Source organism: Meles meles, chromosome 4 (genome assembly GCF_922984935.1).
Source record: "Meles meles chromosome 4, mMelMel3.1 paternal haplotype, whole genome shotgun sequence".
NCBI lineage: Eukaryota > Metazoa > Chordata > Mammalia > Carnivora > Mustelidae > Meles > Meles meles.
The window spans coordinates 20,627,385-20,652,947 of record NC_060069.1 but is presented as its reverse complement, the minus strand read 5'-3'; the positions used below and the strand labels follow the sequence as shown (position 1 = coordinate 20,652,947).

Genomic DNA, 25,563 nt, shown 5'->3' with positions numbered 1-25,563 from the left:
TACTTGGCCTAGTTTGATTTTTCTTTTTTAACTTGAATTCATTTGACTATGGCTAATTTTCAGTCTTTTTAGGGTTAAAGAAAAACCTCGAATATCCCCCTTTTCTCTCCCTTCCTCTCAGAACTTAAAAATACAAACATAGAGATTTTAGCTTTACGCTGCTCTCCACCTTGAACTTTTTCCACACAGTCATCGTCCATGCCTCTTGTCCATCTTGATGACTCCTCCCTGATTTTTATACAGGGTGTACTCTGTATTGCACATAAGTCTTGTTTTCCTTTCATGAATTGATAGGTACTTACAAATAATTTTTATTATCTCGACACTGTGCATATGCTTGGCAATATAGATGTTCAGAAAAGGTAGGAGACCACCAAGGTGGCTGATTATTAGACTTATTTTTATAAAGGGGAAAACGGATTAGATAACAGGTTGTACACTTCAGTCAGCATTACAACTCTGATTTTAGTAACCTCATTATTTGCAATATTTCTCAAATGTAAGTGAAGTGTAAGGAATAATAATCCACTTTAATATTTTTTTTAAATTTTTTTTTTTTTTTAAACCTGTCTAGAAACTGAAGAAAACATCTTTTGATCAGGATTCAGATGTGGACATCTTCCCATCAGACTTCACTTCTGAACCACCTTCTCTGCCACGGACTGGTAGGGCTAGGAAAGAAGTAAAATATTTTGCAGAGTCTGATGAAGAAGAAGATGTTGATTTTGCAATGTTTAATTAAGTGCCCAAAGAGCACAGAAACATTTTTCAACAGATAAATTGTGTTTGTCCTTTTGTCTTTTCTGTCTCAGACTTTTGTACATCTGGCTTATTTTAATGTGATGATGTAATTGATGGTTTTTTATTATTGTGGTAGGCCTTTTAACATTTTGTTCTTACACATACAGTTTTATGCTCTTTTTTACTCATTGAAATGTCATGTACTGTCTGATTGGCTTGTAGACTTGTTATAGACTGCCGTGCATTAGCACAGATTTTAATTGTCATGGTTGCAGACTACAGACCTGCTTTTTGAAATGAAATTTAAACATTAAAAATGGAACTGTGTACTCTGTGTCTTTATTGAAGATGAAAGTGTAGTAAAAGCTCCCATACACTTTTAAAATAAATATATTTTATTCTTTGCCAGGAGACTCCATGGAAAAAGGTAAACAGTATATGAACATAGAAAGCATTGTTAAACAATCTCAATGTACAAACAGAGCCAGTGAAAGTACATCACAGACTTGCTAATATATCAAAAAAAAAAAAAGATTCCACTAGTGCTTAAATGAGAACTAAGAAGCCGACACGTGTATCTGTTAACCACTCTACCACAGCTTTCACTCTGCTTCATAGTGATCGAACAGGGTCAAAGGAGGCAGATTCTGTCCATGCCTTTGGGAGTTCACATTAGCCTCTGGGCATCAAGGAGGCTAGAGAAAACCCTCTGTAGCAGGCATGCATCAGAAAGGACACCGGAGTTACATGGTATGGGTGGTAGACCGGTCTGCTAATTATCCTATCCCATGACATTTCCCTAATGGCTTGTGACTAGGTAAACAAAAAACTTATTAACACTGAAAAGTGTTTCTGCCTTGGAGGCTACCATTACTGTAAAAATGTATCTTTTTTTAAAAAAATTGTGTAGTTATGTCATTAAGTAATAAACCACTGTTAAAGTGACATTAACAATCGAACAAATGACATCTGATTAACTGAACTGGCAGTTACACTGATACAGAATTCTCTTCTGCTAGTGCAGTGAATTTGTATCTTTTTACTGGGCAACATGAAATAGAAGACGCAGTTTGAGAGCGTCAAAAAGAGCAAGGACAAGCTTCCGTACTAACTAAATTAGAATTCTCTCTAGCTTTATCTTGTCATACTGTACAACAGCCCCCTTTCCTTACCTTGATGTCCTGATTGCTCTGTGAAAGCAAGACAGTTATTTTTTTGAGCCTTTCTTAGCTGGACACGTACAGTAGTCTGTTTCACAACCTTGGTGTCTTGGTTATTCTGAGTATGCAAGGCAACAGGAAAGCACCAAACATACAGTATAGAAAGAACAGAGCCATACTTCGGTATGTACAAAGTCTTCAGAAACTTAACCGGGGTAAATCATTTTGACTGGGTCTTTGCCATGCAATCTTGAGTGTTCAAAGAGGAAAATAGAAGCTTTTAACTAGTTTCTGGTTGCATGAAATGGCTGATTTTTAGAATTGAAAAAGTTTGTATTTCTAGGTAAGTTAGACAGTGAAGAGTATATATTGATACATATGAAAACTTCTTGGTCCTTCTTGAGTTTTAATATATTTTCAGTCCAAAAACTAAGCAGCAGTAAAAATGTTTTTTTCCTTGCATTTTAAATCCTGGAACTGAAGGTACTGGGGAATGTGTGAAGTAGCTGGAAAGTGTCCTACTGCACCAGTGGTGACTGACTGACACCGCTGTTTTCCACTGAGCTGGGTGAGGTGCTGGGGCTGTGCTCCACTGGGTTCCCACTTGAACTTGGGGTCAAGGGTTCATGTCCTTCAGAATTCTCCAGCATTTCCTGAATGAGAGGTGGCATTGATCCAGGAATTTCCATTTTCAAGGTAATTACACGTTCTGCACCTTTTAAAGAGAAATAATAAAATCCAGTCGAGATAGGGAGTTAAGCTGAGTCAGGATCAACTTTCATCGACTTTAGAAACGGTGAAAACTGTGGTACCAGTGCCTCCCAGGTGCTGTCCTGATTTTTTTTTCCCTTTTTTTATTTTATTTATTTATTTATTTTTTTTTTTTTAAAAGATTTTATTTATTTATTTGACAGAGATCACAAGTAGATAGAGAGGCAGGCAGAGAGAGAGAGAGGGAAGCAGGCTCCCCGCTGAGCAGAGAGCCCGATGCGGGACTCGATCCCAGGACCCCGAGATCATGACCCGAGCCGAAGGCAGCGGCCCAACCCACTGAGCCACCCAGGCGCCCCTTTTTTTCCCTTTAAAGCCCTCATAATTTGAATTTTTTTTTTTAAAGATTTTATTTATTTGACAGACAGAGATCACAAGTAGGCAGAGAGAGAGAGGAGGAAGCAGGCTGTCCGCAGAGCGGAGAGCCCGATGCGGGGCTCGATCCCAGAACCCTGGGATCATGACCTGAGCCGAAGGCAGAGGCTTTAACCCACTGAGCCACCCAGGCGCCCCATAATTTGAATATTTTTATTTTATGAACAATGTGTTGGCATTAAGGTAGGTATCTTGGATGACCCATTCAAGGAAGTTCACTTAATCCAACTTAATGAAGCCTATATCCTTCATGTACTGACGGAAACACTAGTGGCACAGATTGAGACCACATTTCCGGGTCAGACCGTGCCCGTTGGAGCAGGCACGGCAAGAAAGAGAACCCTGGCCAGATCTCCTCGGAGAGGGAGTCCTGATTTTACGACATTTAAATATTTTTTACTTCATCTCTGGGAAAACAACACAGATGCGGCGACTTGCTTAAACTTGATGATTCCATGCCTGAATCAGTTTCAGGAAAGGTTAGCAGGATATATTTATTTAACATACAAAGAGAAGCTCCTGATAAATGACCAGAAAGAGCATATCTCAAAATGAGACCGCTGTCAAGGATACCAGTTACCCATGAATGAAGGAAGGGACTTAAGTAATAAATGTGTGGTAATTATCAAGTTGGTGTAGCACCGAACTGTCCAGCACAGCAGGCACCAGCCACATGTGGCATTTTAAATTGAAATTCGTTAAATTAGGAAAAACAGTGCCTCAATTGCATTAGCCACTTTTTAAGTGCTCGAGAGCCACGTTGGCTAGTGGCTACTTGTATTGGACATTACAGATTATACAATATTTCCATAGTCACAGTAAATTCTATTAGCACTGGTCTAGCTAGATATAGAGAATGACAGTATTAAGTTAAACAGCCTCACTGATTTTAAAGTCAAAGACCTCACAATTATAATGGCCAAGCGCTGGTATCTGCTATTTGCAAATAGTCTTAATCCCATGCTAGGGATGAACTCAGAATGGCTCACTGAGAAAACCTCTTAGGAGGAGCTCAGGAATTGAGACTCCTTGTCAAACAAGTTTACCGTGTTTTACAGTCACTTTCTGAAATAGAGCATTTGTTCCTTGGCTCAGCCAAGTCTTCAGGGACAGAGCACACTTGGTACCGGGGATAGCTGCTGAGTTTTCTCTCTGCACAGAAAAACTCCACTCTAGCACTCAACTGTCCTCTGGCTCTAGGCACTTCTGTAATTGCTCAAGTTGCACACAAACTGGAAATCACTAAGCAAGAAATATTTATACCTCTCAGGAAGGCAAGAATTCCTTGAGAATTCTGCCTTCGCTGAGAAGCGTGCAGAAGTCAATCTGCGTATACACAAGAGAGTGATGGCAACATTGATTTGAGAGAGAAACCTCACCAGTAACAATTAAAAATGAGTATTACTCATTTTCCTGAGGTTTGGATGGTCAGGAAAAACTGCAGTTAAGTTTATGTCAACCAGAGCATGTGTGGAAAGGAATGAAATGCATTAAATTAGAAAACAGAAAAGGCTGTCAATACATTCTCTTGAAAATAGTTTTTCTAGGGGCATGTGGGTGGCTCGGCTGGTTAAGTGTCCAACTCAGTTTCGGCTCAGGTCGTGATCTCAGGGTCCTTGAATCTAGCCCCTTGTAGGACGCTATGCTCAGCGGGGAGTCTGCTTGGCATTCTCTCTCTTCCTCTCCCTCAGCTCCTTCCTCTGCCTGCGCGCGTGCTCTCCCTCCACTCTCTAATAAATAAATCTTAAAAAACAAAACACCAATTTTTCTATCCAGTCACCTGAATTATAAACTCAATCTCTTAAGATCACTGAGTAGGGTAAGATAAGAGGTTTTGTTTTTTTTTGTTTTTTTTTTAAATATCTTATTTATTTATTTAGTAGAGAGAGAGAGATCACAAGTAGGCAGAGAGGCAGGCAGAGAGAGGGAAGAAGCAGGCTCCCTGCTGAGCAGAGAGCCCGATGCGGGGCTCGATCCCAGGACCCTGAGATCATGACCTGAGCCGAAGGCAGAGGCTTTAACCCACTGAGCCACCCAGGCGCTCCCAAGATAAGAGGTTTTTAAGGGTGAATACTCTTGCTTTTGATTTCCCTCAGAAATAAATTCCAGAACCAAAGCAGAAAAGCAGCTATTGTCAAACATCCCGGATGAAAACATCAAGTTTAAAAACCAGGTCAGGACCACTTCATGAATACAGTGGAGACTCTAAAGACACACCTTTAGCACTGATGCTGCGGAGGTCTGTGATTTTCATTAAGATCTTTGGAAACATGTGAGGCTTGCTGGGTCGTCTCTTTCTGATGTAAATTTTGAGTGCTTCCAGCAGTGGTTCTTGTAGCTTATCTACTTTTGTTGGTTCCTCAAGGTCCTGGCGGTCTAGGCAGCGGGGAGAAAGTTTTAAACAGTTAGTATCAGGACAGAAAGAGTTCCGCACTTGCCAGGAGAGAGAGCTGCCGCCCATTTCCCTTTCTTGTTTCCTTGGCCCTCGTACATTATGGCTTAATTAATCTGATGATTCAGTCACATACCAGTTTGCAGAAGATTCGTGCAAATGCTTTAAGCAGTGATACTTGAAAATGTCCCTCTTGTGTTTAAAAAGCACATTTTCATTACTGGTAGCTTTGTTCCAGGGAGAAAATACTTCTTGTGACCAGGAGATGTCACTACTGAACTGAATTCAACCAAACCTTGAGCAGCTGGATGGTTTTAAAAGCAAGGTAAATAGGCCCCTTAATTAAAGCCATTACTTTTTAACCACTTAGGAGTCAACGTCCTGTGAGCCAGTAGGGGTCAGTACAAAGAAGGAAGCCATATTTTATGCCAGTCTTTTAAGAGTTAGGGGTGGGGTGGGCGGGGGGAAGATAACCCAGTGACTTGTAGTCCAAGCCACTACATTCACAAACGGCACAAGGAAGTCCCTTGCATTATCATTAAAACCTTCTTAGGCAATTTATTTTACAATAGTCTGATCCTGCCTTGGAAAAAACCAGTAGCAATTGGAGAAATATCATTTTGGTATTTCAGAGCCAAAGGATCCCAAATATCTTCATTTAATTTGCAATATGGAAAAATGCAACAAACCCCTAGCATGCATGGCTGGCTATTTATTCACATGTCTTTCTCCATGCAAAATTACTCCAAAATGGAGATAGGAATTTCCCACAAATGACAAGTTGTTCTTCATGGAATCTCATGAGGGTTTTCTAGGTAGTTGGTACCTCCACAGATTAAGCAGATGGCACTAAGAAGGCCTGTTTCTGTGTCATCCATTTCCAAAGGCAGGAGCTGGTTGGCAAAGGTGAACACAAGGTCAGTCAGGGGACCAAATCCAGCATTGTGCATCTGAGTTCGATTTAGGGTAAGGCCATCTGAAAATGTCATGGTGTCTTGTTCTGGGGTATACCTGGTGCAAATTCTAAGAATCTGGAAGGAAGAAGAAAACAAAACAAAAAAAAACCATATTCGATGGGTCATCAAAGCCAGCCTGTCCTTATGGCGTCAATCTAGCTGGGAAGGAAGATGAAGATTTCCAAGGAGCTCTCACATCACGTGAGGCACACTGCCTGCCTTCTGGATGTGGAATGCCTTCTGCAGCCCTTTCACTGAAAGAGCACAGAAGCCAAAATATGGGCTAACATTATTTAGGGAATAATAAACAGGACGCAAGAAATTTTAAGAAATATTTGTGCTAAAAGTAATTCATTTGACTCAAATAAACATTTACTGAGTACCTACTTATGTCCCAGGCACTGCGCCAGGTGCTGGGGAATAAAAAGATTTTTTTCTTAAGAGCTTACAGTCTACGAAAAGAAAAAAGGCACTATCTACCATTTATGAAATGCTGAATATATGTCAAGTGTTAAACATGCCCTACGTTCAAGCTTTCAAACACTTTTAGCAAGTGAATATTATTCCTATTTTACAGATGAGGGACCAAAGCTCAGCGCTGGTTCAGTCATAAGCCCTATGTCACGCAGTTCCCATGTGGCTGGGTTTGATGCCAACCCAGGTTGGGCCCATCTTCCACGATGCCTCCGATCACACAACTCCCAGCCAGCTCCAGTATGAGGAGCAGGAGTGGAACTGCAAGGAGGAGAGCTCGGACACAGCCAGGAGGAAATCAAGGGCAGATTCACAGAGAAGAGGAGGCATTTCACCATCTGGTTGGGGTTTCTGTAGGTTAGAAGCCCGGGCCGTGATGCCAGTCTCCCAGTGCCACCCGGCATGCCCCTGATAGTAAACTCTGCTGGTCACCCTGGCCACACCCGCTACCAGGAAGTTGCCTGCTTGGCGCTGTGGGCCTTTAGACCTCACTCAGCATGGCCAACTCCAAAATCCCCTCTGCGTGTAGCTATATGGTCACTGTGGCTGGCGTTCCCGCTGCCCTCTCCGCCTGCACCGCCGACAAGGAGCCTCATGGACGCAGAGCACTCATCCGCCTAGAAGCATATTTCTGTACCGATCACCGTGAGGGGCCTTTCTGCCAGCCACGTGTCTACCTTTGACTTTTCCTTCTAAAAAAGCCTTAGAATTGTGTGAAGCAGAGAAATTTATTCTGTCTGGACAGGAGTGGATAACCTGGTAGGCTAACAGCGCCGTTTTTTTCCAGATGCTTGTGCTCTGTAGGACTGGGTGTGGTCACCTCAGTGTCAATAAAGAGGAGGACAGATGTGATCAAAAGGGTCTGCGATCTTCCCAAGACAGGGCCCCCGTGCGGAGGGGGTGGCCCTCTGACGAAGCTACAAGACTCCGAGCTACAAGGGAAGTCCCTGTAGAAGAGCCCCCTTCCCATTCTCCATATTCCCACCAGGACTCCTACTGCAAGAACCAGGCCAAATCTCTTCATGCTGGGCATTTGGGGCAAAGACACTGCCCTTGCCCAAGACCATCCTATAGGACTGGCTAAGTGACCACATGAGGGAGGGGGCAGGGCTGGCGCACTGGAAAGGTCTTCTGTTCTTGGGTCCTTGCTCTGGTGTTCTCCGAACCTCCAACCCACGGGGCTAGGAGCCAGCCCTCCTCCTACATGCTGGACTCCAGTGTGGACTTGGATGAGAGCATAAAGATGTCCTGTAAAGTGAGGTCATGGGACATCTGCTACATCTGCTGATGGAAAAAAAAAAAAAAAAAGCCTGACTCCAATGTCTTCTTGGTTAGAAGAGTATCTCCTGAGAGGAGAAGGGGGAATGATGAGCACTCCGTCCTCTAACATATGAGAGCTAATGTTTTATTCATCAGTGCCTACATGCCAGGGACTGTGCTAAGTGTTTTAACATATTACCTAATTCTCCTATCAACTCGTAACTTTGGTCATCCCATTTTACAGATAGGGAAACAAAGGCAAATAGCCTGTCCTTGGTCACATAACTGCTAAGTGGCATGATCTGCTTCAGGTGATCGAGCCCTAGCACTTAAGCCCTCCCCTATGCTGTGCTCTTCACCTCTGCCTCCCAGCAGCCTCCATCCTCTTCCTGCCACTCTCTATCCCCCGCTGCCTAAGGTGAAATGACATCCAGCCAGCATTAATTTGGATATTAGTCTCATTTGTCTCCTTGATTCGCTGCCTTAGTGCAGTGCACAACCTGGACAGTTATGCATGGTGACCTACCTGGTACACAGAAGAGTGCGGCCTTGGGAACGGAAAATTGGGCAAAGTTCACTTCAGGTGAGAGGGCATGATCTAAATCAGGACACATCCTCCAACTTAACATTCCTATTATGTGATCAAGTGGCAAGTGAACGGGAAAGTTTTTGCCTCTCAGGTATTTGCCCAGGGACCTCTCTGAACCCGTCCCCCCATTTCCTCTGGGTCCCCAACTGGCTGACCGGTTGCGTGTCATCTTGGTAGCTGAGGGGTTATGAAGTCCATTCCCGCTGACAGAGCAGCAAAGGAACCGAGAGGCCACTGCTTATAAGCCTTAGTTCCCCTGAAAGCCCCGGGAGTAAAGCCCAAGATCACCCAAGTGCTGGTGCCAGGACAGAACACAGGACTCGGAGCCCCAGCCCAGGGCCCCTTCAAACACCTGCAGGAGCATGAGGAGAGATGCCTGCGTAGGGACGGGTCACGTGACGGGCAGAGTCAGTATTTATGGGCTCAAAATCTCCAGACACATTTCCAGTTTGGAATCAAATAGGTACTAAATAAGTCTTTGCAGCTGTAGCAGGCTGCCGAGAAGTGAGCGCACAGATCTGTCCCTGCGAGAATGAAGGAAACCAGGATTTGCTGGAAAGGAACAGAAGACCAAGATTTAGGCATTTGCAAGCTGTCAACGGCTCACTTAGGAATCCAAGTCTGCACTGGAGCGCACAAATGTCTCTTTGGAACGATTCTCGTCTGAAGGGTGCCCCTCCTCAAAAGCGGGAAAATGTCTGGATTCTAATGAAGCATTTCAACTATGTTCTGTGGCCTCTTTCCCTAGAAAGTTCAAAACCTAAACCAAGTTTTAACGGGCTGTCCAGAGGGGAAGGCCCATGGCCTGAGATGAGAGAATGGCCAATGTCTTCTTTTACCAGGTGAGCCTGCGCTCTCCCCCTGCCCAGGCTGAACCCAGTGGGCAGCGGGCTTCCTCCTCAACCACGCGGCCAGGCCCGCCTCTGGAGAGGAACCAAGGAGTTTCAGTTCGTTCAAGTCAAACCCCAGTGGCAACTGCCAAGTGCTTCACCAGTATTAAAACGCCCTTTGTTTGAAACAGGGTATTGCATCTGGACAGGGGAGCACGCGGGCCCCATGAGTTGGGCAAAAATAGCGCAGGCGAGGCTGACTCACGCAAGGAGGGCCCTGCTGGATGGCAGTGGGCTCTGCTGATCAGCAATCCTGACACTCCTCGGAGGGAGGCCCCTCAGCCTTCCTGCCTTCAGCAAGGACAGGTGAGTATTGTTCCACTGGCTTTGGGGTCCCCTGGGGAGGATCTGAGCATGTGGGATCGCAGGCACAGAGAGAGAGACCTGTCGCCTTCTCTCCTTGTCCCTGTGACCACTCTAATCCAAGCCACCCTCACCTCTCCTCTGGGGATTCTGGCCTCTGCTTCTGCTCTCCCAGAGAGAACATGTTGTTCAAAATCGCCACCAGAGGGGACCTCGCCCTTGCTTAAAACCCCTCCAGTGGCTTCGAGCTGTTCTAGATCTGTGACTTTTAGACTTCTTCCTCCGTGGCCTCTACCTATCCCATCACGGCTCCTTTCCCCTTGCTCCTTAACTTCTGCCCGTATCGGTCTTTCTGAGTCTCATTGAGCAAGTCAATGTCACAGCAAAGCATCTACACTTGCTGTTCCCTCTGCCTTTGATGCTTTTCCCTTGATCTTCAGAATTCTTCCTATTCAGAGCTCAGTTCAAATGTCACGTCCTCAGAAAGCACAGTGAACATGCTTCCTAAGACCCATTACTTTCTATCCTATCACCCAATTTTGTTTGAAATAGGAAATAAAACTGTTTTAAAACTGAGGTATAGCATGTGCAGTGCTTTAAAAAAGGCTCCCAAATTCTTTGCTTCTACTCTATTTAAGGAGCAAAGCTTCATCCCTCTCCCCTTGAGTGTGGGCAGGATCCGGTGACTCGATTCTCACATAAAATCCAGGGGAAGCAACGGGTGTGACTCTGGAGAGTAAGTCATAGGAGGCGAGGCACCGTGGACTCCTCCTTTTCAACTCTCTTACATCTCATTTTGGGGGAAGCTGGATGACACATCATGGAAAGGTCCATGGGGCAAGAAACTGGGTCCTCCTCCCAACAGTCAGCCCTAGCTTGCCAGGCACCTGTTAGGGACTCCTGGAAGCAGCCTTTCTGTCCCAATAAGCCTTAGGAGGATGATGCCCCTGCCAGTGTCTGGCCAGCAATCTTCTGAGTGACCCGATCCAAAGGCACCCAGCTCAGTCAGTTCCTAACCCACGGGGCCCCGGGAGGTAGTAATGCTCATCACTTAACACTGCTAAGTTTCATGGCAACTTGATATACGGCAATGGATAAAGAGCCCAACGTACCGGCCTTGAGTGTGCTCGCGGCTCAAGTGTACAGGTGACTGCAACCCCCCCAGGTACACGCCTGTGGAACCGCCACCCAGATCAAGATACACAGAGTTCTAGCTCCTCCGGGCTCCCGTGGCCCCTCGCGATCCAATCCCTCCCCCACTGCATGTCCCCCCCCCCCAAATAACCGTTATTTGGAGCTTGATTCCTGCAGACTAGTTTTGCCCGTCCTTGAACTTGAGGTAAAGGGAATCACACTGCACGTTCTCTCTCGTGTTCGGCCTTTATGTACTCTGAGCCACATCTGAGATTCCCCGTGGGAGCAGGTGAAGCTGTGGTTCTTTTTCACCGCTGGCTAGTATTCCAGCCCCCACCCCCCGACCGCCCCGGCCCGGCCTGCTGTCCTTTCCCTGGTTGCCGTCCCTCTCTGGGCCGGCTGACCACCGCCGCGCCCGGAAGACAGGCCTGCTCTTCACCTGCCCTGCTCGCGGCTCTGTCTCGGGCATCTGGGCTGCGGAGCCCGCGCAGCAGGTGGCTAATGAACAGCTGTTCAATTATTAAGCAGATTCCCTCATCGGAAATCTCTCCCACCTTGTAAACCCCTGAGGGGGGCAACTGGGTATTTCTGAGTCCCTAGGCAAAGGAGCAAAGCTCAAATGGCTCATGCGTCTCGGGCCATGCGCTATATCTGGCGAGTCGTGGGCAGATCCTGATCCGGTCTGACGATCCCCAGTTCACGCAGCTTCCACACGGCAGAGCTGGGATCCGAACCCAGGGAGTCTGGCTCCAGAGCCCGCCCCCCTCACCCCACCCTGACTGCCTCACAGTGACTTCCGGTGACAACCAGGGCGACCACTCTGCTCCCAGGGGTGAGAAGGCTGGGTTTCAGAGAGACACGGACCTCCCACGCCCGCACGGAGGCCGAGGGCTGCACTGCAGCCCAGCTCAGGCTGTGGGCTCTGAGGGGGAGCCGGCACCTCTTCGGGCTGGGTCTGGTCTCTGCTGGGCCTCCGGAAGGGGGAGGACGGGTTCACGTCCCCCTCACGTGAGCCTCACGGTCCCCAGAACCCCAGGAGCCACAAATCATGTCCTGAAGTCACACGAGGCAGTCCCTTCTGCGTCACCAGAGCAAGGTGCGCTGCCCCTGGTGTGGGAATGTTTCCTCAGGGCAGCGGGGGCAGCGGGAACCCAGGAAGGCCCCGAGGGACCCTCAGGGAAGCCCTCACGCTACCTCACGCTGGAACCCGCCCAGATGCAACACTCCGAAGGCGGCCCATGTTCTGGAATTCCAATTTTGATCTCTCATTCATTTGCTCATCCACTCACTCGCAAATAGTCACCTCCTCACTGTTCCTCAGCCTGCCAGAGCCTCCCTGCCTAAGGGCCTTTGTACTACACTCTTCAGGTCGCTCTCCCTCGTACACCTCCCTGAGTACTGTCTTCTACTGTTCCAGCTCTTCAGTCCTTTCATTCAGGTCTCTTCAGAGGTCACCTGCTTCTCTAAACACACAACAGAACCTCATGAAACACACAACTCATGCCCACCTCAGTCACGCTCCTGGACTTGATCCTGCCCCAATTTTTCTCTGTGGCCCGTCAGACCCTGCCTATTCATCTGTTTATTCTCCGTCTATCCCCCGTCAAAGGGCAGCTCCCTGAGGGTAGGCATTTTTGTCTGTCTTGTTCACTGCTGTGTCAACAGAGCCTAGAACAGTGCCTGGCACACAGCGGGTCCTCAGTGAATATTTGTAAAAGGGAGGGCAGAGAGGAAGGAGGTCAGCAGGGAAGAGCAAACAGAAGGGCAGACAGCCCCAAGCGCTGTTTTTTATGATTTTTAAGTTGGGAGAGACTTGATTCAATTACCTGCACAGAAGAGGCAGCTGAGGGGCAAGAGGAGAAGAAACAGGATAGGGAAGACAAAAGAGAATCAGCAAGAAGGAGAACATGAGCACAGGTGAGGGGACCACTCTCGGGGGGGGGGGGGGCTTTCTTGTCCTCACCACAAACCTGGGGTGCCACAGCTCTGGGATGAGGGATGGAACGCAAACTTCTATGCACAATGGTTTCCAAGATTTCGCCCATCTTAAGAGAGACCTTGCAGCTACTTGACCCCTGTGGGAAATCGTGAATCCTAGCTCTGAGGGAAGCCTGGCTGTGGACTCCACACCAAAGGGTCCCCACCCAGGCAGACGCCAGGACCGGAAATCCTTCTGGAGGGTGGTGTGGAGAGAGCAAAGGCTAAGGGGCACGCTTTCCCCTTCTTGACAGCCCCAGCAAGGCACCGCGCACTCGGGAGCAAAGGCCTGTCTCAGACCACACACAATGCGTGGTGCTAGGCCAGAGCTGCCGACCCCTGGGACAACTCTAACTTTCCCTTCTAGGGGCTGACAGCAGCTTTAGCCTGTGTCTGTCCGTCTGTCCTTCTAGTGTGTCTGTCTCACTCTATCCCTACATCAATGGCTTCAATAAGAAGACTCTTCTAAATGGGTCAGCCAGCTGATATTCTCATCCGAAAGATGCTCTTTGAAGCTGTGCATTTTTCAGGCTCTTGTGATTAATTGCCTTTGCTGCAAATTCCTGGAAATGAGCTCTTATCTGGGGCCAAATAAGTACTCCTTCCGCTTCATTTCATAAGACTGGATGTCTCTGCCCTTCCCCGAGGAGGGTTTTTCCCTCCTGTGCCTACTGCATCCCAGCCCCGCCCCTCAGTCCTATGAAGCTGGGACACAGTGGTTGAAAGCGTTTTCTGACTCCTGTCTCAGGGTCCGGAATTGTCCCCATGTGCTTATGACAGTTTTGTCCCTGATCCCAACACCACTATCTACTACCCATTCATGCCTATACCCATGACCGTATTTAAGCCTGTTTAAAGAATTACTTTAGTCAATGTCTTATTGATTTGTATTCCTGTTGTACAGATAGGTATCCTCAGACTGGGAAAGGTTAACTGACTCGACCAAGGTCACAGAAATTGGTCTTGTTCTTCCCAATTCCACCAAGAGGCCAAGCACTGCTTCTTGGGTCCATGGGCAACCCAGAGGAGTGCTTGGGTTTCACTGTAAACGTGGGATGTGGAAAGACAGCTGGAGGTTGTGGAGGGATTTAAAGGGGGGTCTAAGCACCCCTGACCATGAAAGTATGGGGTGTTGAGAAAAAAAAGATGCTTCCTTGGAGGATCACAAAGGCTCCGTCTCGTTTCACCTTTCCCAAAGGGCTGGAGTTGAAGGAACCCCACACGGTCACCACTTGGCAGCCAGACAAGAGGAGGACTAAGAAATAAGCGAAGAACCAAAGTCAGAGCCCAAATGTCAGGAAGGCTCCAGGCCCGCCGGGTGGCCACGTCATACAGGGAGTCAGAATCCCACCACGTGGCCCGGTGCAGACCTCGACCTGCTGGTGCCACCCCATGGTCCCCTCAGCAACTCTGGACCTCGGGGCACCTCTCACCACGTGCTGGTAACTCCAGTCTCATATCCTGCGGGGGCTGGAGGCTTAGGTGAAACTCACCTGAGTGCCACACTTGAAGCACTCGTGAGGAAAGGGCAAGAAAGCGCAGGCCTTGCTGTGAATTATTCCAGTAGCTCATTACTGACATTGTCATGGATTTGCTCAGGGGGCCTCTATTAACCTCTGGTGGCCTGGCTGGTCCTATGCCCAGGGCCACCTAACACCATCCCCTGTTTATGCCTCTAATCCTCTCATGGCTTTTGGGATAGAAATATGTGGCTCTTGGGGTTTGGTTCCAGCATTCACCTGACCTGGGTGACTCACCCAGTCTCCAGCTCCTCATCTGTAAAATGGGCTGAATCTCCATCCCCCAGCTGGCTCACTGAGCTGTGGGAGGCTCAAGTGAGCTGAGGTTTGCAGATGCTATGGGGTGTGGGCAGGTGACAGGTGAATGCTGCTTTGAGGTTTCATTTTATTCTAAATGTTCCCGGGTTCATCCCAGATCCTCTGATTGTATGAGATGAAAAATATTATATATATATATATTTCATATATGTATTCTCAGGATCCCTGACACATGTAGGTTACTGAGCAACCATTACCACTCCTAAGATCCAACCACTGAGCAGAAAGACACATAAACATTCAAGCTCCCTGCAAAACTGCCTCATACGGGGTCCTCTCTCCTCCTGAGCAGGACTGTGTGTTTAATTACAGTGAGTAACTCTATTTGCTTTGCAGAACTGTTTATACCCAAAGCTATGAAAGATGTAATAAAGAGAAAAATCTAAGCTTTTAAAGCACCGCAAAAGCTAATTTTACTTTCCCTATTTTCTGATGCATCACCAGGGGCCAGTTTCCCCTCCCAGTTCCTCCAGAGGCCCATCAGCACAGAACAGCCCCCACCCCAAGGCAGGGTGCATCCCTGTCACCTCTAATGGGAGCTGCCTCCCCATCATGGAAACCAACCCAGCCAGAATTAATCACACCATCCCTGAAGCCCCAACCAGGGAGAGGGAAGGAAGGCATCCGGCCAGTAGACTCGCAGAGGACAAGGTGTGACAGTGTCCTTACTCTCTCTAGGGCCCCTAGAAGCCCCAGTGTGAGAACAGAAGAGGGGAGAGGGGCACCAGGAATCCATTCCCCTTGCACAGATAGGGACACTGAGTCCAGGAAAGGAAATTATTTTCCCGAGGCCACTGACAGAGGTGGTATAAGGTCAGAGGGCAGAACCGGGGCACTGTGAGCCAACTCCTGTGGGTTTAGCTCAGAGAAGCCTGATGGCCTTTCAAAGATCTACAGGACTGGCCTGCAGAAGGGGTTTTGGGGGGAGTAAGCAAGGCTGTGACCGAGACAGGCCGGGTCCTGCTCCAAGGCCATGCAGTGGGGGTTCCCACACCAGGTCGAGAAGGGACGAGGTTCAGCCCAAGTCCTGGGCATCCCTGAGCCTCCGGCAGCGGAATGGAGATTCAGGCAGGGAGGACGGGCTTGGTAAATGATGGAAGTGGCTGGAGGAGGCTGGAAGACCAAAGCCTCTGGAGGTCTTCCAAGTACCCTGGTCCACTCCCCCCGCCCCACCCCCGACTAAGAGCTCAGAAGGGCACATACCAGAATGTCCAGGCAGGCAGCCTTCAGCAGAGTGATTTGGTCTGCAATGGTCAAGCCGGTGAAGCCTGGCAGACGTTTAGCAAACTCCACAATCTTAATAATGCACTTGGTGGCCAGTTCACTGAACTTGTCCCAGAGGCCCAGGTCCAGTCGGACTCGATGGTCAGCACTGGAATTCTAAGAGAGAGAGAAAACACTGTAAGGGGGAGTTTCTGGAAAGCTTGACAGAAGACGAGGAACTCAGCGCATTTTCTATGAATGCACTAATACTTTGGTCTTGACCAGGGAGCTTCTTGCTGGGGTCGCTGGGTGTTTAGCCTGGATTCTTTTGAAGGTGCTCCATATCATATCCCTAAACCACCGGGTTGTCAAGTAGCAGATAAACGGGGTTTCTCTTTATGTGATTATTCCAACTAACACATGAAGGAATGATAGAATAAGGAGCCACCATTTTAGAACCCTGATGAATTAATGGCTCTAGGTGCTGACGATCAGTGATTGCTACAGTCTTAAAAAGAGGCAATGTCATGGAATCACACACACCCACCTTTGAAATAGTCAAAGCAGGATGAGAGTGGGCCTCTAGATTGAACTATGGAAATCCGGGAGACATGGGAACATGGTAAGTTACACCACGGGGGATGCAACCATCCCCATCCAGAATGCTAGAGCCTTCATCACACCAATGAATTGGTCTCTTCAACGAACACATTGTAAGAACTGGAAAGAGAGACCTGTAGACTAAAAGTGACTCAACCTAGATGCTTATTAACCTGTAAATGGAGAAATCCATGGCACCCCACTCAATGGAATGCTGGCCAAGGGTAACAGCAAAGAAAACATGACCCAGGCCACAACACCGAGGAGCCTCAGAAGCATCACACCAGGTGGAAGGTGGCCGATATGAAAGCCTGCACACAGGACTCCGTGAACAGGACAGTCTGAAAATAGCAAAACTACAGGAAGAGAGAGCAGATCAGCGGGACAGAGGCACAGGAGGGGACTAAAAAAAAAAATAGGAGATTTAATTACAAGGTGCAGACCTTATCTGAATTGTTTCAAATCAACGAAAGGAACTGACACACGTAAGACAAATGGGAATGGGAGATATTACGGTGTTTGAGATGCGGATTTCCCCTGATGAAAACATTGCTATTTTCAGTGTTGGCAGAAGGTCGCATCATTGAGAACATCTACATATTTACAGGCCCAATAACATGTTTGCAATTTACTTCCAAAGACTATATGATGAGGAGAGTGTTGATGGCGGCCGGAGAATGAAACGAGGCCGGCTGGGGAGCGAGCCCGGTGGTCACTATTCTACCCTCTCCGCTTCCACAGTAAGTTCGCAATCGTTCATAATAAAGATAAAAGGTGAGACAGGGACAGTGTGAATGAAAACAAAAGGTTACAATGACAGCAACAGAGTATGGCGTCCCTTAGTGACTTCAGACCTATGATGGTCACATGCATGTTTCCTGGTTGCCCCTGGTCCCAGTGCCGCACGGCCCCATGACACGTGCAGCGTGATGACAAGCCACTTGCAGAGGGGGCGCCGCCAGGGGTGGCTGCCGGGATAACCCAGCTGCTCCTCCAGGGAGCCCCCACCTTCTCACCCCTCAGCAGCTTTAATCCTGGACCCCAAGGGCCAGGTTCCTGCAGGAGGCCCTGGCTTCTGGGAGCCACAGAATAAATCAGAGGAACAGATTTCAGTCCAACTACGGCCCTCTACTGGCTGGACCCCTCCATCCATTTGCATACTCCTACATTCACTTTTATTTGCCAGCCTCTCCCCTCCCTCCCTCTGTTCCTTGAAGGCCTCCTGCCCTGCCCGCACGCAGCCAGGGGCTGGGGTATCTCAGCTGAGTACACCACACATGCTTCCAGCCCCGGCGAACTGACAGCCTGGCGGGGAGAGCACCTGCTGCTCTCTGGGACTTGCCACGGACGACCCTGTCCAGGCCCCGGCTCTGGACCTCACCCAGCCGCACCCAGCAAAGAAGGGATTAGCTATTCCTAGCTTCATCTTAAGACAGAGAAAAGCCATCTCAGAGAAGTGAGATAACTTGCCATCAAGGGGACGGAAGCGGGTCCCAGGTCTACCAGATCCCCAGCTGACAGGTGTGCCCTCCCATCAGCAGTGCCTCAGTCTCCCCATTTGTAAAGAGGGATATGTGCCACGCGCCCTCAAAAGCTGCAGGGGAGAGGAAGTGGGTTCCTGGTGTACTAATGGTGCTGGGTGTGTTCTGGGGGTTTGGTCAACGTTGGATCCCTTTCCTCAGCACCCCTACCTGCCCACGGCGCCGCCAAAGGGTTCAGACAACAGCAGTGACCATCTTCTCTGTCCTCCCGAGTAGAGGGAACATGGCCAGCAAAGGCCCCATTCTGGTCCCCACTCCACGGCCCACTACCAGCCTCAACCTAGCCTTCCCCATTTAATCGGTAAGGAGGATGCTCAGTATACACAGCAGATTGGACACCACTAAGAACTTGCCGGAAATTACTGAAGGTCTCAGCTTCCGGTGAGGACTACATTACAACATACCTAGGAAAGTGGTTTTTGTGTGGGTTTTTGTTTTCTTTTTCTCTTTCTCTGATCTCCGGAGCAGCATCTCTGGTGCAAAAGCAGTTGAATGACTGCCTTGCATTCTTGCCATTTTGCCATCCTTTTCTCCTGCCTCTGGAGTCATTTGGAAGACAGCTCCTCCCTCCCTCTGAGCCCGTGGGGTTTGGGCAGGGCTGCCTAACTCAAGGGAGTTAGGTGCTTAGTCAAGCACAAGGAGGGTGCTTGACTCTGGTCTGAGTAATCACAACAGGCCCTCCTCTTGGCCACAGAGATTGGTTCAGAAAGAGCAGGTAACCGCCAGCAGGCCCATGAGGCTCACTTCTGAGTCTTTGGCTGGAACGACTGCAGAACAAGGCTGGCAGTGTGGGTTGCCAGGAGTTTTCAGGGGCTACTTGGTGGAGAAGGCCTTCTTAAAAATGAAGCCAACTCAGAGGAAAGCTGAGGTGAGGGAGGAAAAGAAAGAGGAAGAGTGGCTCTGTCCTGAAGATATGGAAATGCTGGATCCAGCCATGCCTGATCCACACCATTACTTTTTGGGAAAAAAAATCTAGGTTGGTTTGAGTTTGGGTTCCTCTCACCTGTAGCAGGAAGAATTCGGACTGATGAACAGGTATAGCTGAGAGAGTTTAGGCCTGACAATGTCACATCCTTCCTCCAAAGAACTATTAAGAGTTGGAGAAGAGGTCCGCCCCCAGCACCAGCATCCTGGTCTGAGCCACCATCACCTCCTGCCTAGATTACTGCAATAGCCTCCTCACTGCCTTCCCTCATTCCACTCCAGCCGCCTTACGGTCTATTCTTATCAAAGGAATAAAGGGAACCCTTTAAAACAAAAGTCAGAGCAAATCACTGTACCGCTCAAAATCACCAATGATTTCTCGTCTCAGACCAAAGGCCACAGTCCTTTCACTGGCCTGCAAGGCCCTTCCAGATCGGGCGCCTGCTCTCTGACTCCCTGTCTTCCCACTTGGCCCCAGCCTCACTGGTCTCTCGCCATCCGTGAGAAAGTGGGCATGCACCTGCCTCCGGGTCTTTGCACTGGCTATTTCGTCCACCTGGATTCCCGCTCCCCCAGCTACCCACGCGACGCTCTCCTCATTCCTTCACGTCTTTGGTCAAGTGTCACCTACTCTTTTTTTTTTTATGGGCCATTTTTTACAGTACTTATTCCCGATCGCACTATCATTCCCTTATTTACACGGGGCCTTGTCTCATTTTCCCCTGCTGTCCCCTCAGTGTCCGAACAGCGCCTGGTCCATGGCAGGCAGGGGCTCGACAAGTGTTAGTTCAATGAGTCGACGAGGAAGGACGTTCCCCCAAGTCCTTGCTTCTTCCAAATGTCCCAGGACACGACCATTCTGAGGATGAGGCTCTCCCTGCTGTGGTCTAGGGCTGCTCAGGAGGCCTCTGGCTGCCTCTGGAGGCGGGCAGAGCAGAACCACCCAGGGAAACGCAAGGCTCCCAGGGCCTGGTGTTTAGGCCTCTGACAAATGTCAACAGTTCCGTGAAGGGAACGGTGCACCCCAGATGCATGTCTTTAATTCCTCCCCTCAGTGAAAACCAGCCCACAGAGTCCATAAAACTAGCTTTCATCCTGAATACTGGGGAGGAAAGCTGGAAAGGAGTTTGCATGAGGGATGCCACAGAAGGCCTTCAAAGGGTGGGTGCCACGGGCGCCTTCCGCAGCGGCCCCTGAGGAAGGTGGGCATGCACCTTACTGGATTTTATTCCTTCCTCAAGGACCCTGGTGGAACACAGCACGCTCGGGGGAACAGAAGATCAAGATGCGCGGCCATTTGGGCTGTAATTAAATTTAATAGGCAGTTTATCCAGTTTGTAGGAAGATGACACGGAAGAGAGGGACAGAGAGGCGAGCTTACGGCGGGAAATCATTTTACAATGAAGTATCCATCTGGAAAAAAAGACATTGGCCCGACCCAGCGAGTGTGAACGAAACCCCCATCAGTGTGAGGTTACTTCATCACACACTGGGCTGCAGGAGAGAAGCCTGTCGTACCTTCTATTAAAAATAATGCACAGCCGTCTTAATGGCATGTAAATCTAACTCACTATTATGCAAACTGAAGGGAAGAGGCAGTTAATAAAACACAAAATAACCTGGTGTTTTATTAGACTGGTTGCTCGATTCATAGGCATGAGGTTTAAAATGGCTTATATATTATCTGCCAGCCGCAGCAAAAGGACAGCTCGGCTTGTCTGGGTTGGTAATGAACGTGGTGATGGGGCGCGCTGAGGGAAGTGTGGGTTTTCGGCAGCACTTCTGAAAACTGGGGGAGCAGGCAAGTGAGAGGCTGGGGTGGTCAGGGAGGCCCTGGCTGAGGGCTGATGAGCAGCCTGGCCACGGGGGTGAGAGGCAGGCCCTCCTCAAACTATGGCTCTCCCTCCCCTGCTCCTCCTCAGGGGGTGGGAGCCCCTGTCCAGGCGGGTCCCCCCACTCTGCCTTCCCACAGTGCTGTGCGGCAGGGGCCCTATGGAGGGGTGCATCCCGGGGCCTCTTTCGCAGCAGCACCGCCCAACCGCACTAGGAAATCCAATTATATGGCCATTTTGGTGACGCAAAAGGGATCCCTTTTCTGATTTCCGTTACTTGCAGAACAAGACCCACAAACGAAGACGGAATCACGGGTGATTTTGAAGTTCCCGTTTGTGGCAGCTGCTGGATGCTACAGTGGTTGAAACAGGCCTGCTCGTGGCTCCTTTTCAGCTAAGGAGGAAAGGCAAACTCTTCCCAACAGTAAGAAGTGAAGTTTCCCAGGGAATGTTGGGGCCATCTGTCGGGTGCCTCCTTCCCTAGGCCTGAATCTGCCCTTCCTCCACCTGGACAGGCTGACGACCACCTAGACGGGCTGACGCCCTCTCGAGTCATGTTTGCAGATGGCGACTGTCATCCACATTCCATGTCTCCAGGGCACACATGTCCCAGGCCATAACCCTGGGGGGCAGGCCCCCTTCTAAGGGCTTCGCAACCAGCTCCCTCTAAATCTCATGGTGCCCTCTGCCGGCAGGGGCTGTTCTCATCCCATCGGCTGGGGTGGAGGCCAAGGCCTGGGGAAGTGAAGTCAGTCGTGCCAGAGGCTCGGCTGTGAGGCGGAGGCTCAGGATGGCCATCAAGCAGTGCGGCTCCAGTGTTCGCGCTCCCCACTGTTACACCCTGTCACCTGCCCTCTTGTTCCCGGGGTGTCTTATGTTCTGCTTTTGTCTTCTAGGCCCTGCGATTGCATTTGTGATCTCCCTCCTGGTTGGTAACGCTGGAAGCTTCCAGGAGGTGGCTGAAAGTTCCCTGGCACCTTATGAAGAGAACACGATGTGCCAGGCCAGCATCTCTCTGCGGTCCACAAATATGTATATCAGCACCAGACACTACGGCTTTGGGAATATACCAGCGGGGGGTCCCTCCATCAGTGGGAAGAGGGAGGCATGGGGACCCCCAGCACACTTTTAGCATTCTCGCAGAACCGGATGCTTCCAACAGGTAGGGAAATGCTGCAGCAGCTTCCGCTGGAAAGACAGGCACTGTCTCCAAGGCATGGAGCAGCCCATGGGCGGAGAGGGCTCCAAGCAACAGGCCACGCGCAATGGGAAGAGGGAAGGAACAAGGGTCTCGAAGGACCTCCCCAAGAGCTCCCAGGAAGTCTGGCTAGGAGCGAGCATGATATCCCTGAAAAGTAATATTTTAGGGGTGCTCTGCACCCCCACTGCCTAAGGTTCCGGGACCAGTACATGAGACTGGAAGGGCCCCTCTGGACAGCCACAGCCCCTTCATTGCTGGTGATCTCAGAGACTCAGGGACCTTGGCGAAGGGCAGGGGGAGAGATTCTGGAATATACCAGCTGGAGGGTGTAGATCAGTGTTTTGGAGGATGTCCAGGAGATGCTCGATCTTGGGGTGATCTCAGCTGCTCTGAAGGACCACAGATGGCTTCTGGAACTAACGCCACGGGCACATCTAAGAATGAAGGAAAGCTCTGTCTTGCTCGCCTGCCAAAGCCTCTGGCCGGGCACAAAGCAGGCAGGGCTCACCGTGTGGGCACTGCCTCTCCAGCCGAGAGATCTTACTTGGCTCTCTCTGGCCAATGCCCACATACCTTAAGCTCACAAGGGCCCCGCTCTTGGCTAGCCCTGGCCTGTCTCCCTGGGCTCTGCACCCAGTCCCTCCTCTGCCAACCTCCACGCCATGCCCATGCTATTCCCTCGACCGAAAATGTCTTCCTTTTTCCACCACCCAGTAAGATCCCGGGGAAGGCAGCACAGTGCCTAGAGGGCATTTTTCACTAAAAGCCACAGACTTGTGATGTGCACTGCCAGGGGCTTCTAAAAGCTCACAGAATATGTGACAACACTTGATTTTCAGCCAGACTTCACAGAAGAGCTGCGAGCACAGAAGGGTACGTGTCCATGCACTCCGGGTCCGCGCTCAGCAGGGGTTCCGGGTTGAACCTCGTACCACTCCCCCCCACCGCTGCCGCAAAAGATATGTTGAGGTCCTAATCCCCGGTAACTTCAGAATGTGACCTTATTTGGAAATGGGGTCTTACCACAGGTTATCAACTTAAAATGAGGTCATGAGGCAGGACTCATTCTAGCATGACCAGTGAGTGCCCTTATAAAGGGAAATCTGGACAGAGACAGACATGCGCAGAGAGAGGATGGCCTGGAAATACACAGGAGAAGCCCGCGTGACGACAGAGGGCCAGAGTCATGCTTCCACAAGCCGAGGAGTGCCAAGAATTGCCCCCAGCGTCAGATGCCAGAAGTCGCAAGGAAGGATTCTTCCCTAGAGCCGCCAGAGAGAGCACAGCCCTTCTGACATCTTCATGCTGGGCTCCGGGCTTCCGGACCTGTGAGATAATGAATCACTGTTGACAGAAGCCACCCAGTCTGCGGTGCTTTGTCAGGGCAGCCCGAGCAGACGAATACAGTAGGGATACAGTAAACATGTACTGGAAAATGAAAGAACCGTCTCCGTGATACAGGAGGTGCAGGTATGTTTACTGGCAGGAAACTGACTCACAAAAGATAAGAACCGTCCAAGGTCGGCCAATTGGGAGGCGGCAGAGTGGAGATTAGAACTCGGGCCTCCAGACGCCCCTGTGGTACCCCCCTCCCAGGTGCATCTCTCCTGGGAGGCCGACCTCCTGAGGGTGGTCAGGTTCTGATTCTCTGGCTGATCCCAGTGTTGGTTTTCTAGAAGGAAAGCCAAGTCCACAATGGCCAGAACTGCTCACAATATCCTTCCTTTTCTCAAGCACTCGTTTCCTGAAAGGTCTTTTAGAGGTTTAATGATTCCGTTGGTGGTCATTTTTCTGAGTAGACTAAGGGCTCCTTAAATCTCTATGGCTCAACTTCATGAGCCCCTCGGAGGGCAGCTTCTGCCCATCACGCTCTGCAAGGTGACGAACGGTGCACACACACCGCAAAGCAGGGGGAAGCGGGAGAGAGCTGCCCAGGCTGGGGTCGTGCTGCCTGGAGACTGCCTCGCTTGCCCACCTGCCACTTCACTTTTCCCGAACCTGTGTGCGTGGCTGGAAAAAACAACACGCCGTTCATAGCACCATCAAGAGGAGACCTGCCCACTGTGTACCTCTCTCTGCCAGAAACTGTGCAAGGAGTTCTGACACAGTTGTTTCACTTAACCCTTCCAGAAATCCCAAGACGTGGGTGCCACGCAAACCCCATGATACAGAGTGAGGGCTGAGGCTCCTGTGACGAGTCCAAGGTCATGAATCTTACGTAGCACAGGCAAAATCTGACCCTGGCTCTGTGAAGCCTGGAAACCCAAACGGCGCAGTTGCTTAGGGTGTGACCTCAGGAAGAAGAGTAAATAGCCTCAGAGCTGGCTTGCTGCTCCCTTCGGTTTGCCTCTTCATTCTGTTTTGGAGACTTATCTGTAAACAGGTGCTGCTTCGCTTTCCACTTTCCCTGTGGAATCCCCCTCCCACGCCTCCTGGTTTGTGGTACCTAGAGGTCACTGGTTAGGAACTTTCCCAAAGAGTCTAGCTCTCAAGTTTGGAGGTGAGCTCCCTGCCCAGGCCTGGGTGTGGAAGGCAGTGGGTAAATGCTCCTGCTTCCCCACCCAGTCCTGCTGTCTCCGCAGGCCGGGCCACGCCTCCCGAATCTACCCTAACTAGAAAAGAAAAGGGAACTACTCTTCCAAAAAAGTCTGTAGGTGGGCGGCTAGCTGCCTTTTTAATTCCTCTCTGCCCACTTATTCCAAAGGCATCTGACAAGGAGGCCAGGCTAGTGAAGATGGCAGGAAGTTTCCTTGCAGTGGAAGCAACTGCCCGTCTAAAAAAAGCTCTTTTTATAAAAAAAAAAAAAAAAAAAAAAAGCTCAACTCGGAACTAAGGGCTTGCCGAGAATGTGTTATGGCTGCTGTTATTTATTTATATCCCCGCCTACTTGCAGAAAGGATTTGGAGTTGCTTACAATAAAAACTGAGCTAGATCTGCATACAGACTCGAAATTAAAAGCCGGATGAGAGACTGTATCAGAGCCGCCTCGATCCCACAAACGGGCAGTGTGCTTCTGGGAGGAGGTTGGCTGCCATGTAGCTAAAGATCACTCTCAGGAGAGGGAAAAGCTGTATTCCATGCTCCTCGCTGGATCAAAAGAGGCACAGAAAGGGGTGCCTGATTAGTGCAGTCAATGTTAAGTGTCTGACTCTTGGTTTCGGCTCAGGTCATGACCTCAGGGTCGTGACATCGAGTCCTGTATTGGGCTCCGGGCTCAGCAGGGGAGTCTGCTGGAGATTCTCTTCCTCTGCCCCTCCCCTACTCACATGTGCATGCATGAGTGTCCCCACGCTCTCTCTCTCAAATAAATAAGGGTGTGTGTGTGTGTGTGTGTGTGTGTGTGTGTGTGTGTGTGTGTGTGTGTTTTAAAGGTGCAGAAAGGGAAGAGGTCCCAGGAAGCCC

At 49.6% G+C, this 25,563-nt stretch overlaps 2 protein-coding genes across 4 annotated transcripts in view; one reads left to right on the top strand and one right to left on the bottom strand.

Annotated features, from left to right (window-relative positions):
• Positions 1–1,068, top strand: part of TOP2B (DNA topoisomerase II beta) — a 59,924-nt gene extending 58,856 nt beyond the window's left edge. For both annotated transcript variants that reach the window (XM_046001559.1, XM_046001558.1), the window contains exon 36: positions 575–1,068. In XM_046001559.1, the coding sequence (XP_045857515.1) occupies positions 575–742 (168 nt within the window). In that variant the 3' untranslated portion in view covers positions 743–1,068. The remainder of the gene's footprint in view (positions 1–574) is intronic.
• Positions 873–25,563, bottom strand: part of RARB (retinoic acid receptor beta) — a 164,099-nt gene continuing 139,408 nt past the window's right edge. For both annotated transcript variants that reach the window (XM_046001560.1, XM_046001561.1), the window contains exons 5-8: positions 16,064–16,240; positions 6,266–6,470; positions 5,265–5,423; positions 873–2,616 (exon numbers count right to left, since the gene is read on the bottom strand). In XM_046001560.1, coding sequence (XP_045857516.1) covers positions 2,420–2,616; positions 5,265–5,423; positions 6,266–6,470; positions 16,064–16,240 — 738 coding nt within the window. In that variant the 3' untranslated portion in view covers positions 873–2,419. The remainder of the gene's footprint in view (positions 2,617–5,264; positions 5,424–6,265; positions 6,471–16,063; positions 16,241–25,563) is intronic.